This window comes from Anser anser (genome assembly GCF_964211835.1).
Source record: "Anser anser genome assembly, chromosome: 2".
NCBI lineage: Eukaryota > Metazoa > Chordata > Aves > Anseriformes > Anatidae > Anser > Anser anser.
This window is the reverse complement of record NC_139721.1, coordinates 112,884,589-112,900,508: the sequence shown is the minus strand read 5'-3', so window position 1 is coordinate 112,900,508 and position 15,920 is coordinate 112,884,589. Positions and strand designations below refer to the sequence as shown.

Genomic DNA, 15,920 nt, shown 5'->3' with positions numbered 1-15,920 from the left:
CTTTACCAAGTCACTTAATGAACATCAAAGGGAATTGACTGGAATGCTCTGCTTTGAGAAGAACTATTCTCTAATTAAAACACCGCTCATGTTTTCCTTTACAAAGATGTTTTTTTGGATCTGTTTAGGATTGTTTGTATGGGAGGAGTTTTAAGTTTGGCTAAACTAACTTTTTTTTTTTTTCCATTGGATGAATAATGTAGATTTGAATTGCTCATTCCTTCGTAGACCTATTTGTTGCTTTGGCTGTCTTATATGGAGAACTTAGTATCCTGGCAGGGAATGTCGGCTTACAAACTCTGGAGGGGTGTCTGCTTGTATTACCTTGGTAGCTGGGAGGGAGTAGCTGGAATGCTGCCTTGAGAACTGATTTAACACTTCGTGGATTTTTAGTGTGGTTGATACTGTCCATGATGGCTTAGTTAGGAATCCCTGTCAGTTTCCATTTAAAGCCTCGCCAAAACCAGGGTCTGGATAAGTTCACCCATAGCATTTGAGGGTTTGGAAGTACAGGAGACCAAGTACCAATCTGTCTCAAACATTTCTGTATCTCCAGAGAATGAGACTTCCAGGTAGGTAATTTGTTCTGCATCTTCACCTTGCCTAATCTACTATGTCATCAGTCAAGTCAGGAAGTAATAATGAAGCCTGTGTTTAACCTGTCTGTTTGCTTTTACTGTGACATTCTAATTGATGCTCACATCTGACCTGTTTCTTCCTGTGCTGTCTGTTGCAGTGCTTCATGGCCACAGCAGGGTATTAAACAATATTAGAGGAAACCGACATCAAGTCCTATAATTTCCACGCAGCTGGTTGGAAAAGCAGTTGTCACTGCCCTCTGGGTGCAGCATGGCATTTGGACTTGGTGTTCTCTGCCTGTTACTATGGGCAATAACAGGTAGGAGTTGACTTCTTGTGTATCTGAGTCATGCAGAGTGAGTGAAGCAAATGCTCCTGGAGTGTGAATGCTGGAGTGAATGAAATATGAATAAAACAAGAGCTGGGAAATCTTGTGGCTCCTCTGTGAGTTCTCATAAGGTACAGCTTCATAAGTGGCAGTTAGTTGCAAAGGAGCAATGCATTTTTTTTGAGTGGCTGTTTGGAGACAATTTCAATGTGGCTGTTTCAGAGGAGATGTATGGGGCAAGAGGGAATAGAGGAAGAGGGGTTTTCCTTCTCTTTCTCTTGCAGGACAGCAGTTTAGCATCAATGAATTATTTGTGGACTAAGCTGCCTTTTTTGCTCTGAAGTATCATAGGATGGTTGACATGTGAGAAGCAGAGATGCCTTTGCTCACATTTTCCACCTCTTCATTCCCTCTTCAGCCATGTATTTCCTTTTAAAGACCACAAGAAAGTCACATAGGTTTCTGCTTCAGCCACAGAAATACAGAAATTACTTCCATAATCAGATGAAGAATGATTGACATGATGTCCAGGTGAAGACCAGTGGTGAGTGGTGTCCCACAGGGGTTTGTATTGGGACCAGTATTGCTTAACATCTTTGTTCGTGACGTGGACAGTGCACCCTCAGCAGGTTCATGGACAACACCAGGCTGAGTTGTGCAGTTGACACACTGGAGGGAAGGGAGACCATAAAGAGGGACACTGACAGGCTTGAGAGGTGGACCCAAGTGAATCTCACAAAGTTCAACAGAGCCAAGTGTCCTGCACCTGGGTTGGTGCAATCCCAAACGTGAATAGAGGCTGAATGATGAGTGGTTTGAGAGCAGCCCTGAGAAGGACCTGGGGGTGCTGGCTGATGAGAAGCTCAACGCGAGCTGGTAAAGTGCACTTGCAGCCTGGAAAACCAACCATATCCTGGGCTGCATCAAAAGAAGTGTATCTAGCACGTGAAGGGAGGTGATTCTTCCCCTCTGCTCTGCTCTCCTGAGACCCCATGTACTGTGTTCAGCTCTGGGGCCCCCAGCACAAGAAGGGCGTGGACCTCTTAAAACATGCCCAAAGGAGGGCCACAAAGCAGTATCTATACTAGCAGGAATTAAGAAAATATTATTCAGGTATCTGGCTTACCTATCCTGTAATATAAAAAGAATTGGCTCTTTAATGAGGCTGAGCCTTGCGTATGTGCTTAGGCTTAAATTGATTGTTGAATTTGGAAATGGTGGGTTGGGGGATAGGCATTAACTACATTAACTACAGGTATGCTGGTAGTTGTTTTGGAGTAGTCATTAGGGTTGCCCTGAGGATCTTACCCTGCCAAGTTTTTTAGCAGAACATGGAACTGAGTAGGTTTTTTTGTTCGTTTGTACTAAACAGTAAGTATATCCTTTGTAAATAAAATAAAAAATAAAACTACTGTGAGATACTGAATATCTGCTGTAGTGTCCATGCCAGTATCTTGAGGAGGAGGGGAGAAAAAAAAACAAACACCAACCCAACAACAAAAATCCCACCCCACGCACAACCTTCAGTAGAAGGTGGTAATGTGCAGTAAATGCTGAATTCTGGCTGTTAAGAATGTCACAGTTTTAGGCTTTCAAAAATGTTAATTGTTAGCATATCCTCCTTGTGCACATGGAAAGCATTGTTCTCATTCTTTAGTTGCAATTTTGCTGCCTTCTCTTGATTTATCTGAGACCAAGACCATTACACTCAGACTGCTGGCTGTATTCTAAGCTTCTCCCTTTATCAGCTACAAGCACACAGTGTTTAAAGGCTAATATTGTAGTATCCTCCCTCCATTTATTTACATCTCAATAATTTGCTGGCATTTTCCCTCCAATTAAGATCAACTCTGAACTGGAACGTACTCACTGATTTCCAGGATATGTTTGCTGAAATTTGTCAGTAGATGCTCACCTTTGTTACATCAAAGGGACTTCTTTTTGTGTGCAATCTCAAATGTGAGTTGTCTCAGGCTTAAGAACCTGCTAGATGTTTGTTCTGCAGTTTTTTTCTGCACATGAGCTTGTGCCTCTGAAGACTTTTTCTTTCCCCTAAAATAAATAAGAGGAGCAGGTGGAAGGAGAAATGCAGGAAGAAAAGAGGAATCTTTTAAGACATCCATCTGTTCCATTTTTTTTATACCAAGTATTTTTTTACCATTCATTTTAACTCAGATAACAAGAAGGCAGATTTAATAGAAGAAAGGTTTAACATTGCATCCTTGAGAAAGAACAGAGAAACAGGCTTATTAGTGAATATGTTCAGAGAGATATTGAATAATACACTTCAGTTTGTCAAAAGGAATTAATGTGGTCTACTCAATACAAGAGATGTGGAAATACTGGAGAAAGCCCAATGAAGGGCCACAAAGATGGTGAAGGTGGAGCATCTCTCCTACAAGGAAAGGCTGAGAGAGCTGAGACTGTTCAGCCTAGAAAAGAGAAGGCTCAGGGCTATCTTATCAATGCAAATACCTGAAAGGAGGGTGCAAAAAGGACAGAACCAGTACTTCTTAGTGGTGCCCAGTGCCAGGACAAGAGGCAATTGGTACAACCTGGAACATGGGAGGCTCTCTGTCTGAATATCAGGAACCATTGTATGGACGATGGCTCAGGTTGCCCAGAGAGATAGTCTCCCTCCTTGGAGGTCTTCAAAAGCCATCTGAACACGGTCCTGGGCAACCTGTGCTAGGTGTCCCTGCACGAGCAGGGGGGGCTCTCTTATTTAGATGGCATTTATTTGTTTATTTTGTTTGTGATGGTTTTTGGCTAATGTCCGGTTTGGTTTTGATGAAAAACAAAACTAGAACAGTAGGCAGATCACCTAATGAATCCTGATACATACCAGTGACCTTGACTAATGCTTCTTGGGAGACTTAAGCTGCGTGTGGCAATAGGTATTAGTGTCATACAGATTTTAGTGCACCATGCCTCTTGGTTGTGGTTTAACCCCAGCAGGCAGGTAAGTACCACAGAGCTGCTTGCTCATTCTCCGTAGGTGGGTGGAGAAGAGAGTCAGAAAGGTGAAAGTGTGAGAACTTGTGGGTTGAGGCCAAGACAGTCTGTGTCCCCTCCCAGCTACTTGTGCACCCCCAGCCTTCTCACTGGCAGGGCAGTATGAGAAACTGGGAAGTCTTTGGCTTAGTGTAAGCACTGCTCTGCAACAACTGAACCGCCAGCGTGTTATCAATGTTATTCTTCTCCTAAATCCAAAATGTGGCATGCACCAGCCACTGTGGAGAAAATGAAGTCAGCTGAAACCAGGACAAAGTGTTAGGTTTTTCTGAACCTGCCTAAGAGAGCAGAGAGCCTCCATTAGGTTTTGTAGTTCGTCCCCTTGCCCAGCCAAGGGATGGTCTCCTGCCTGCTGTGATGGAGGACCAGCTGGGCTCCTTCAGAGCTCTTGACATCAGAGGGCTCGTGTAAGCAGGAGATGAGAGTGGTGGCGTGCAGCTTGAAGAAGGATGTTAGTGTTTCTTCACTAAAGGAAGGAATCCCTTTAAAATGAAGCTATATTCCATAGTGTGACTAGTTTTTAGTTTGGTTTGCTGTTTTATTTGTTTGTTTTTTGAGGGGTGGGCAAGGTAACCAACTGGCCTAACTAGGTCTGTGGACGTGTCAGTACTGTCCTACTGCAGGCATGTGACGCTTGCAGAACTTGTAGGCTACTGACAGTCCGGGCACCAGAAGGCTTTCAGGGGTCATAAAGAAGGGAAGCATTCTTTTTGGTGGTAACCTGAATGCATACTTCAGAAATAATAAAGCAAATTACATGGTGCTTTTTTGGCAAGTACCGTTCAGAATAGAAGAGTGCTTTAATTTCTGAGTCTAGCTGACTGAAGGAAAAAAGGACAGTATTGCCTTGCTATCTGTTACGGGAGTGTTTTAGCAGATGCAAATGTCACTATGTGACATTTCATGTGTCACTTTCAGAAAATACTCTAAATAAGAAATGGCAAGCTACATTTTACTTGAGCCCTTTGCAGACTGGATATTGTGAGTGAGAGGAAGGGGAGTGTGATATTAGAGTTAAGATGAAGTTCAGTAGAAGTAGATCTTGTATTTCCCATCTGAAAACTTTTCTATTAATCTAAATCTATTAATCTAAAATATTTTCTATTTTTTCTATTAATAAAAATTAATAGACACACCTAGTGTCAGGCTGATCTAACCTCCCTTTATTCATCCACTTTTGCCCAGTTACTGCTAGAATTTATCTCAGTTAGGTATAGCTCTAGCTGAAGCAAGAGGTGAAACTGATTACTTTCATATTTGGATTACAGTTAATTTAGAGCTGGCTGGGAAATAATTTTCCCGTTGTATAGAAATCATGTATCATAACGTTTTTTCCATTTCTCATCAGGATGAAACAAAGGCTATCTGACATTTTGTTTATGAGAAGAAGGGGATGGCTAAGGTCTGTGTCTAGGACACTTGGCTGGGAGATTTAGGTTCAAAGTCATGCATTTTCTTAGGAGTGTTGTGGACATGCTTCTCTCTACAGATAATGAAACACCATAAATTTTGTGGGAGGCTGGCTGCAATATCATAGTTGGTGTATAAATCTGAAAGTGGCAGAATGAGATTTGAAGCTTTGCTTGACATCAGGCTGAGTGAGGATGTAAGTCTGGCCCAAGGCTAGAGTTTGGATTATTCCAGTTGGTGAGTCTTGTCTCTAAGAATTTCTGGTCAGTCTTTTCTGAACAAAAAAATAATTAAACTTTCAAATTTCTTTTAATTGGTTAGTCACTTTCTCCTTCAATGATGAGGTAAAGAAGGGAAGGGATTAAAACGTTACCCAGTGGATTTCTTTCTGGTCAGGTGGTGTGTAGCAGCCATACTGCTGTGAGGTCACTTTTCCCAGTCCTCTATTTAATGCTAACCCACAAGCTCTCAGTCAGCTCTCCATCCATCCCCAGGCAGAGCTCCGCACACTGCAGCTGCTCACTTACATTAAGGGCAACACCCCCTCCTTGTTTTCCTAGACTGTCCTTCCTAAAGAGCCTCCACTGCAATATTCTAGCTGTAGCAGCTGTCCCCCCACATCTCTGTGATCCCAATAAGATCATAGCCCTGCTGCTGTGTGCAGATCTCTTTATTCCTCTTGTTTATTCCCCATACGGTATGCGCTAGCGTACAGGCACTACAGAGGCACCTCGGCATGCTGGGAGGCACTCCAGCATTTTAACCCAGAGCTCTTCTGGGTGCCCCGTCAACTTAAAGGAATAATTTGTGATGGCAGCTCACAGTCTTTGCCAGGGTTTTGTGTTCTTGGAGGTGAAGGGAAATGTGGAAGAAATAGCTTTATGGCATGTGTAAGAAAAAGTGCACAACTGATGCATCTTCAGGGTGCAGGTAAAGATGCTTCATGTCTGTTTGTTAGGCTAGGTTGTTAAAAGTTCCTGTTTGCTTGAGTAGATTTCTCACTGAATCTGAAAAGTAGAAGACTAATCAGCCTCCCAGCTGTGTGAAGGAGTAGCTAGAGTCAGAAAAATGGTACTTGAAGCTGTTTATCCTTTTTGTCAGCTTCCTATTCAGCTATACCTAATTGCAAGCAAGTGAACTTACAAAAAAATAAAAAATAAAAAAATCCGCAATAGCCAGCTCCCTCATCCCAAATAGCTAGCTCTGCAAAACCGTCATAAAATCTTGCCCTCTCTATCTTTTCTGCTATGTTGTTTGAGTGGATTGGAGAGAAGTAAGTGGTTGAATGGCAGGCTGTCCTGTCAGCTTGTCCTTCAGGGTGATAGGTCAGTTGGAATAGTCTGTGGTCCTGTGAGTGTTTTGCATTGCAATTAATCTGTCTTGCAAGCTGTGCGTTCATCCCAGGCAGTATGATGCTCCCCAGGTAGTCCAGTAGCTGGACACAGGCAGTGTGTTGTGAGGAGTGTACTGCAGTTCAGCCCAGGAGTGGGTTAGCTGTGGTGTGGTTGTTGGGTATGCTTGCATGTGAAGGAGAGTTGCTGAATCTCCTAGGAGCTGTAATCCATTAAACTGTCTTTTTTTATGTGCCCTATACTATCATTAAAAAAGTTTTCTGCCACCAGTAGTCAGCTGACAGCTTTGTTAATGACATGCAAGGCAGGCAAATCAAACTCTGTTTTCCATTGCTGTGTTAGCTCCACAGCGGTGGCATCATGTTTTCACTGGCTGAGATAGCAAGCCTGGTTGAAAACCATGTTGAGAAGAATGTGTTGGTTTTATTAAACATTTTTTTGAAGCATGACCAGATTAAAGTTGCATTTTGGAGAGGAATTTTGAACAGCAGTCATAACACATGGAAAAAAATGTCAGATATTGATTGAGATGTACGTTTTGTCAATTCATATTTGATTTAAGTATTTTGCACTTGTAATCTCTGTGCTATGAAAATAATTTGGATGTCATACTGAAAGATTCCTTCCTTTGCAGTGAAGGTATAAAGATTCTCAGCACTGGAACAAGCTCTTGGGATTTCACATGAATGGTTAAAGCAGCAAAATTTTGAGAATTCGATTCCCCTCCCTGCCCCTGGAGGTTTTATTATCCAGCATTTACGTTGGTGAGAGAGACCTTTTGCGAAGTTTGAGTGAGATGATAGATGTTTCTCAAGTGTAGATCTTAGCTGCCTTCTCACTCAAAAGGAAGAACAATGAGATGTTACTGCTTCTTGTTTTTGTTTTTTGATTTATTTTTTCTCCCTGTGTTACAGGGAGTATCGTAGTACCTCATTTCTTTTTTCCATTCCCTGCTCTGTTCTTGTTTTTAAGTATCCACAGATGACTTTGGTCTCTTCATGCTGGCATTTTTATTGGCTTGCTCCAAATACAAAATACTTGATAAAATAGAGATCCTACACTGAAAAATCCTAAGTACAAATACTGCTGCAAATGGACATACTGAAAGAAAAGTAGTGGTGATGTTAGTTAAATGAGTTTGTTTAAGCTGGGTACTGCCTGTCTTGTCTCCTGTCATAAGCCGTTTTTGGACATAAAAAGCAATATTATGGTTTGGTTGTAGTATTGTACCTCATGCTGGTTTTATTGTTTCAGGTTCCTATTGTGAGCAGTGCAGAGAAGGAGCCACGTACGCAGGTGCAGTAATATCTCCCAACTTAGAGACCGCTAAAATTATGCGAGTTCCTCATGCTACGTCGGTGTCTGACTGCATCACAGCGTGCTGTGACCTCTCAGGTTGTGACTTGTCCTGGATGTTTGAACGGCGCTGTTACATTGTGAACTGCCAACACAAAGAGAACTGTGAACCTAAAAAAATTGAAACGGTAAAGTCCTATCTAATCTTTGTGCTGAGGCCTTCTCAGAGGCCAGCCTCGCTACTGGGATTTGGACAGGCGATCCCAAGCATGGTCCACTCTGTGGGACGCCAGAATGAGCCATCTGAGGAAGTGAGTAGCCTGAAGGAGCTGTCTTTGCTTGGCAAAGATCTCAGCCTTGAGGAGATACCTGAATACATAGATGACTATAAGGACTTGGAGCAGGACCCCTTCCAGGTGAGCATCAAACACAAACAGAAGGAGAGCACGGATTATGCTGACTGGGGCCTGATGGTGGCAGGTGAAAATGGCTTCAACTCTTCAGTGGTTGATGATGGAGATAACCAGGAAGACTTTGCTGAAAAGGAAGAGGAAGCTGTAAAAGTGGAAGGCCTTCTGAATAAAAACAACTCTGAAGTGAGCTCTGTTAGTGAACAGCACTATATAGAGAGGTTGTCTTCTCTCACAGAGATTACACCGTTACCTGGGAAGACATCTGGAAGCAGAGCAACTGTTCAGCTGCTTGCACAACCTGATGATGCTTTGCAAGAAGAGGTACGTGTGCCCCTCAAGAAGCAGGCAGAGTATGGTGAGGCCACTTTGCTATTGTTTTGATGAATCAAATTAGATTATTGTTTTATAATGTAATCATAAAATTCAAATGACTTACAGTCCTGTTATAGTGTAGAAAAGACTGAAGGGGAAGGGGTTGCCTTAATAGGCACATGAATCGCTGACGGACACTTCTCTGTCATGATAAGGAGCAGAGCTGCTTCTAGGATACTGTGGGGTTTCCTTGGAATTACTCAGAACAGTAGGCTTGGACCTGTCTTAATAGAAATGTTTTGATATTCTGCCTTTTGACACTTGCTGATCCAAATCCAAGTAGTAAGTTCAGCAATAGTAGTGCCCACCAGCATCCAAAGAGCAAGACCGGTAAGCATAAGTTCTTCTATCAATAAAATTAAGCATGTTCTATAGGTTTCATGTTACTAAATGCCTGGTGGTGTTATAGATGTAATAGTGCTGAATAAATAACTTTGATAATGCTTTTAAAATGTGAGAGGCAAGGTACTTAAGGGAAGGAACACTGTTTTTTTTGGACCACAACGTACAGTGGGATAAATTGGGTAAGTTTTTGTTCTCAGAATCCTTTCCTTGACTCTGGCAATAAGAAACAAAACAACAAAAAAAAAAAGAATCCAAGTTAAATATCTGTTAAGTACTTAAAACCTAATTTAGATACCTAAGATATGCACTTGTTCTCTATTTATGCCAGTGGGTTAGATCAGTTCTAAAGGGTCTTTGTCTCCTTCAGAACAGGGTGGGATCAGTGCGAAAGTTGAAACAGGCTGTAAAGCCATCATCTTCTGGGTTTGACTCACCCCCAAAACTGAGGGGAAAAAGTACAAATTAAGTGGTGTTGTCGTGATTGCCTTAAATTCCATCAGGCTTTGTAACGAACAGCTGCCTCTCTTGCTGTAAAAATGACAATTTATTGCCATTGTTGTAGGGAAGAAAAAGACATCAAAACAAGAAAGTTGCTTGAAATCCATGATATCTGAGGTTCTTGGAGGGTATGACCGAAATGGCAGAAGCGTATGCATGGAGAACAGCTGGATGCCATCACAGCCTAGAGGTGCAGCAGTTTCTGGACTCTGCTCTGAGATCTAGATATCCTGTGATTCTTGGGAGGGCTCTGGGAGTGCTGTGAGGAACATGAGAGGGGCTGCTGCAGCTGGTAGAGGACATCTAGCTGAGACTGGAACCTCTAAGAGCTTCTCAAGAGTTCTTGTCAGCTGTTCTTGATCAAATGGTGATTTGTGGTTTTGCTGCAGCTGGCTCATGATCAGGGAAGGCAATGCAGCCTACCAGCAGGTGCTAGAGAGAGGCATGAGGAGCTCTGCCTAGGGATGGCAATGAGGTAGTCAGGAGTCTGTGGGTCAGGACTGTTATGTCTCTTCCAGACTGCCTGGTCAGAAAGAAGCAGATGAGACTTCCTTCACACAGTTGGAAGGAGCCTCATAATCACAGCCCCTGGCCGTAATGGGGGACTTGAGCAACCTCAATGTCTGGGTAGCTGGGAGAGCAAGGGAGCAGGACACAACGTAGGAAGCTCCTGGAATACACTGATGATAACTTCTGTACAGAGGTGATGGAGGAGCCAACAGGGAGAGGGCCTCTGCTTACCTCAGCCTTGCAGGCAGAGGGATTGGTCAGGGGCATGGCCGTGTGGTGGTGGAGTTTGGGCTCTTGAGAGGTGAGGTAGTAAGTCAAAAAGAAAGGTCACAGCCCAGTAGGCTTCAGGAGAGCCTGTTGTGGGATCACCTCCTCTAAACTGAAGATAGCCTGTGCTGCAGAAGATAGCATGGCCCAGCCTTCTTGGTAAATTTCTTTTCTGATTTTTGCCATCCCAGCTAGGATAGAAAGGCTTTGCTTTTTCTTCAAGTACTGCCTATGTGAACAGGAGCTTAAAATGAAAAGTTCAACAGGAAGTTCAACAAGGGCAAGTGCAGGGTCCTGCACCTAGGGAGGAATAACCCCAAGCACCAGTACAGGCTGGGGGCTGACCTGCTGGAGAGCAGCTCTGCAGAGAGGGACCTGGGAGTCCTGGTGGACAGCAGGCTGACCACGAGTCAGCAATGTGCCTTGCGGCCAAGAAGGCCAACGGTATCCTGGGCTGCATTTGTAAGAGTGTTGCCAGCAGGTCAAGGGAGGTGATCCTCCCCCCTACACAGCCCTGGTGAGGCCACACCTGGAGTACTGTGTCCAGTTCTGGGCTCCCCTGTACAAGAGGGACATGGAGCTACTGGAGCGAGTCCAGAGGAGGGCTATGAAGTTGATGAGAGGACTGGAGTATGGAGCACCTGTCGTATGAGGACAGGCTGAGAGAACTGGGCCTGTTTAGCCTGGAAAAGAGAAGACTGAGGGGAGACCTCATCAATGCATATAAATATCTGAGGGGAGGGTGTCGAGAGGATGGAGCCAGTCTCTTTTCAGTTGTGCCTAGCAAGTGGACAAGAGGCAATGGGCAAAGACTGAAGCACGGGAGGTTCCGGATGAATTTGAGGGGGCACTTCTTTCCTGTGAGGGTGATAGAGCACAGGAACAGGTTGCCCAGAGAGGTTGTGGAGTCTCCTTCTCTGGAGATATTCAGAACCCATCTGGATGCCATCCTGCGCAATGTGCTCTAGGTGATCCTGCTCGGCAGGGGGGCTGGACTAAATGGTATTCAGAGGTCCCTTCCAACCTCGGCCATTCTGTGATAAGATCTGTAGTTGGAAGGTGGTCTGGCAGTGCTCTGTTAGCAGATTTGTAGAGGCTTGATAGGATATCACTGGGAAGCTGTTTGTGAAATGACTCTTAAGGGTTTTCAGTTAACATAGAGAAATGTTAAAAATGTTAAGGAGCTGGAGAAGTAGAAGGTTTTGAGAAACTGCCAAAGCCCAAGCAGCCCTTGTTTCCCAAGTTTGAATTCCCAAGTTGAATTCCCAAGTTTCGCCTTTGAATTCAGACATCTGTAGAAAAACTAAGATGGCAAACAGTTATGGCAAACACCGTTCCCTGGCCTTTCCTAGGCTCAACTGCTGTCCAGACACCTCTCCCCTTCATAGTCTCCAGTCCCCTTCTTTTTGCTAAATGTTACACTCCAGTCCCTTTGGTGAGGTGACCAGCAGCACAGGAGGTTGAGCTCAGTGCATAGCATTTTCCTTTTGTGGCTTATTGTTTCTTTGCTCTTTTCTGCCACTGCTTCTTCCTACTAACATGTTTCCTTAGCTCCACTGTGGGCTTTTCCATGGGCTGTAAAAGCTCAGTAACACGAATACATTTAGAAATCTGTACAGAGTCACTGTCAGGGTGCCCAAAACAGAAATCTGCAATGCTGCAACTCCTTGAAGTGATGTCGCCCAACCCTCCCCCCCCCCCACCCCAAGAAGTCCTTCTCTTCTTTCATTTTCCTTTCATTTTTCAAACCACGTCTGGTCCAGCATTGCTCTCAGTAATACCTTCTGCTTGAGAGATTAGAGAGATCAATTTCTGATATTGCCCCAGTCCACTTATCTGCTGACTGCTAATGTTCTCAGTCTTAAGCTTTTTGGCTGCAACAGTGCCACAGAACACCTTTTTGACTGCAGAGCCTTGCCTAGGCTTGAGGAGCGAAGAGGTGGTTGGTGCCATTGCAGAAGAGTGTCTCAGGAAAGGTATGATCTTGCCCTGTCTGTCCTGCAAAGCCTGGATGGCTGCTTCTCAGCTGATAGGCTGGCAAAGGGTCAGGAGAGGAGGAAAGCGAAAGGATGCTCAGAACAGTAGATTTCTATTGAGTTTGGAAGACAAAGGAACCCTTTGCTTTGTCAAAGCATGGTGAAGAAAATCTTTGAAGACATGGGATGGAGTGCATGCATAAAGGCAGCTTGTCTTTTCATCAAGGCATAAGGCAGGAGGGGCTTGGGATTCTCCTTCTGGGTGATAATGTCCAGGATGAGATTTCTGCCGAGGGCCCAGGGTTAGCGTGCTGAAGGTACTGCCTGAGGGAAGCTGCAGTCCCTGACACAGCTGTTACTGACCCAGCTGCACAGATATTTGGTCAGAAATGAGTCTTGGGAGGAGAAGGAAAGAAAGAATGATTGGCCTGTTCAGACTGGTTCTGAAAGGTAATAGGGCCTGAGAGACAGAAGGAGGAGGTGTTGGGCCAGGATAACACAACGGTGGGTTATTCCTGAATATTCCTGAATAACTTGCTCTGTCCTTTACTGCGGTTCTCAGTTACAAGGTGGCTGGTGAAAAGAACACTACTGCTTGTTGCTTGAAGCAGAAAGATTCAGGGCACTTTATTAGTAGTGAGGAAAGAAAAAAACATGAGTGAATCCTGGACTGAGCAGATGTAGTAGGAGAGGCAAGGGTCCTGTTGTGTGTGTGCACATGGAGAGAACAGTGATAGAGTCTGCAATGATTATTGGCTTTTAAAGGATTATGACTACATCTAGATCTGCCCTACTACTCTGTTACCACTTTATTATTTTGACAATTGTTCTGAATATGAAACTTGGAAAAAGAATAGTGTTTCATGCATGGCCTGATAGAAAAAAGTTATTTGGTAGATACTCTGCATATGAATAAAACTTCCTGATTGCACATATTGAGTTTATGTGGCAAGATTTTGGTAGCGGGGGGGCTGCGGGGGTGGCTTCTATGAGAAGAATCCAGACTCTGCCCCATGTTAGATAAGGGCCAGTTTCAGATGGTTTCAAAAGGGACCTGTTGCTGTCCACAGCGATGCTGATTGGACCTTTGTGAGAGCAGACTTAAGAAAGAGAAAAAAACCTGCTGCACAACAGCAGCTGGGAGAGTGAGGAGTGAGCACCAGCCCCACAGACCCCAAGGTCAGTGCAGCAGGAGGGCAGGAGGTGCTCCAGGCAGGCAGCAGCAGTTCCCCTGCGGCCTGTGGAGAGGCCCCTGGTGGAGCAGGCTGTCCCCCTGCAGCCCATGGGTCCCATGGAGCAGATCTCCACGCTGCAGCCCATGGAGGAGCCCCTGGTGGAGCAGGTGGATGTGGCCTGGAGGAGGCTGCGGCCCATGGAGAGCCCCCGCAGGAGCAGGCCCCGGGCCGGAGCTGCAGCCCGTGGAGAGGAGCCCACGCAGGAGCAGGGGGTCTGGGGGGAGCTGCCGCCCGTGGGGGACCCGTGCTGGAGCAGTTTGCTCCTGGGGGATGGACCCCATGGTACGGAGCCGTGTGGGAGCAGTTCCTGAAGAGCTGCTGCCTGTGGGCAGCCCCCGCAGGCTCAGTTTGGGAAGGATGGCATCCCGTGGGAGGGACCCCACGGGGAGCAGGGGCAGGGAGTGACCGTGAGGGAGCAGCGGAGACGAAGCTTCATGGATTGACCGCAGCCCCCAGTCCCCATTTTCCTGCACTGCTCAGGGGGAGGAGGTAGCAGAAGGCGGATGGGAGAGAAGATGGCGGTTTTTTTGTTTGTTTCTCACTGCTCTGTCTTGTTAGCAATAGATAATAAATTTTATTAATGTCCCTATTCTGAGTCTGTTTTGCCTGTGTTAATCGTTGAGCGATCTCCCTGTCCTTATCTCAACCTTTGAACCCTGTCCATCATGTTTTCTCCCTCTTTCCATTTGAGAAGGGGGAATGAGAGAGCGGTTGTGGTGGAGCTCAGCTGCCCAGCTGAGTGAAACCACCACGCTACATAAATCAGGCAAACCCAACATGCTGTTTAAAGAAAAGCATACCTGTAAATCTATAAATGTGAAATGCAAGTCATAAATGACGCTCTTTCAATAATTCATTTTGCAGGTTCCTACGCATTCCCTTCTTTCAGATGAAGTGGAATTCTCCCCAGGTGTGTCAGAGAAAACCCAGACTCCCACAGTGGCCCCAGAGAACATCACTGAAGGTGGGGTCATGCTGCTTCCCACTAATGTTGTGCCATCTGAGCCCATGCAGCAGTTCCCAACTCCTGCTAATGCTCCTAAAGCAGGTAATATTTCAACATGGCTGGAGATCTGAGGGGTACCTGCGGGTTAGACAGCAGGTGGGGATGGCTTTACTACTGTCAAGCTTGTATCCTGTTGGTATAAGCTCTTTATCCAAATGCAGCATCATCCCACTTCAAGCATGTAGTCCTACACTGCAAACTCCAGAACCTTTAGCTTGTTCTTTCTGAGCAAAAACTCTGACCAAGCCTAACATCAGTGGGAAATTATAACTCAGTCAAATGCAGTGAAATAAAAAGCAAATTAAGAGCATTTTCTTAACATGTTATTTTTTATTGTTGGTGAGAAATACCTAAGACTTTCTGGAGTTACACAATAGTTTCCTCTAGCCACTCCTTTGTTTTTGTGTGAGTGCAGAATATTGCTTGATCTCAGAAAATCATCAGTAGGGTTCCCACCTTGTGTAGCGGTCAGGTATCATGAAGCGGAGCAGGTGGGACATGAGGAAGCCCAGCCCTTAATAGAGGAGAACTTGGCCACTTCATCCTGAAAAAAATTTTACTCTAATTTCAAACCTGGAAGAAGGCTTATCAGATTTCCAGCTACAGAGGAAAAGTTCTTATTTTGAAAAAGATGTGTTTAATTGCTCTGCCCTCTGTAGTTACATTAAATTCTGTGTATATGTTAGTCTATCTACTTTCTCGTGCTGAGTTTCCTGCCTTTCTATGTGCCCTGACAAAGGGTCAGAAGGTTCACAAGAAGCAGGGAATCACAGATGTGTGTTCTATGCTCCTGAGGGACATGGAGAGCTAAGCCCTTTGCTTCCTGGTAGAGCAAGTCTGGTTTGGGACATCCCTAGCACATTCTGCGAAACTACAACATGCCAGCCAGGATAGCAGTAGGATGTAACATGAGGAGACAAGCTTCAAGAGGGATCCTCTCCAAGACAATGGATCATCATTACCATTGAGTACTGACTAGGCAGCTCCTCCCCCTCCCTCACAAGAGGAGGCTGAAGAGGACTCAAAAAAGAGCTTGGAAGAAGCAGCTGAAGGAAAGGTTGTGATGAATCTCACTGTAAGTACTGTTTTGTGCAAGGATTTCCTCAAGTTGCTTTGCACAGCCCTACTGTCTCAGTCTAGGAGAGAGTCCCTCCTCCTCCTTTGTTCATAACCTTCATCTAGCCGTTTTGTTCTCATCACATGTGGAGGTCAAAAGATTTTTAGAAGCACAAACCTCCACTGGTGTCAAGGGCAACTTCCACGAGCAATTCTGGAGCCTCACATTTAAGTAGCAGGGACAGAAAGTGTAATGTCAGCA

The 15,920-nt window shown here is 44.9% G+C and overlaps 1 protein-coding gene across 19 annotated transcripts in view; it reads left to right on the top strand.

Annotated features, from left to right (window-relative positions):
* The window catches only part of KIAA0319, a 61,269-nt gene that overhangs the window by 11,980 nt on the left and 33,369 nt on the right, over window positions 1–15,920 (top strand). For 8 of the 19 annotated variants that reach the window (XM_083827202.1, XM_083827216.1, XM_083827203.1 and 5 more), the window contains 3 exons: window positions 737–898; window positions 7,939–8,714; window positions 14,461–14,644. In XM_083827202.1, coding sequence (XP_083683328.1) covers window positions 850–898; window positions 7,939–8,714; window positions 14,461–14,644 — 1,009 coding nt within the window. In that variant the 5' untranslated portion in view covers window positions 737–849. Of the gene's footprint in view, window positions 1–736; window positions 899–7,938; window positions 8,749–14,460; window positions 14,645–15,510; window positions 15,678–15,920 lie in introns of those variants that run through there. The other 11 variants (XR_014580855.1, XM_083827213.1, XM_083827212.1 and 8 more) reach the window with 4 other exon arrangements.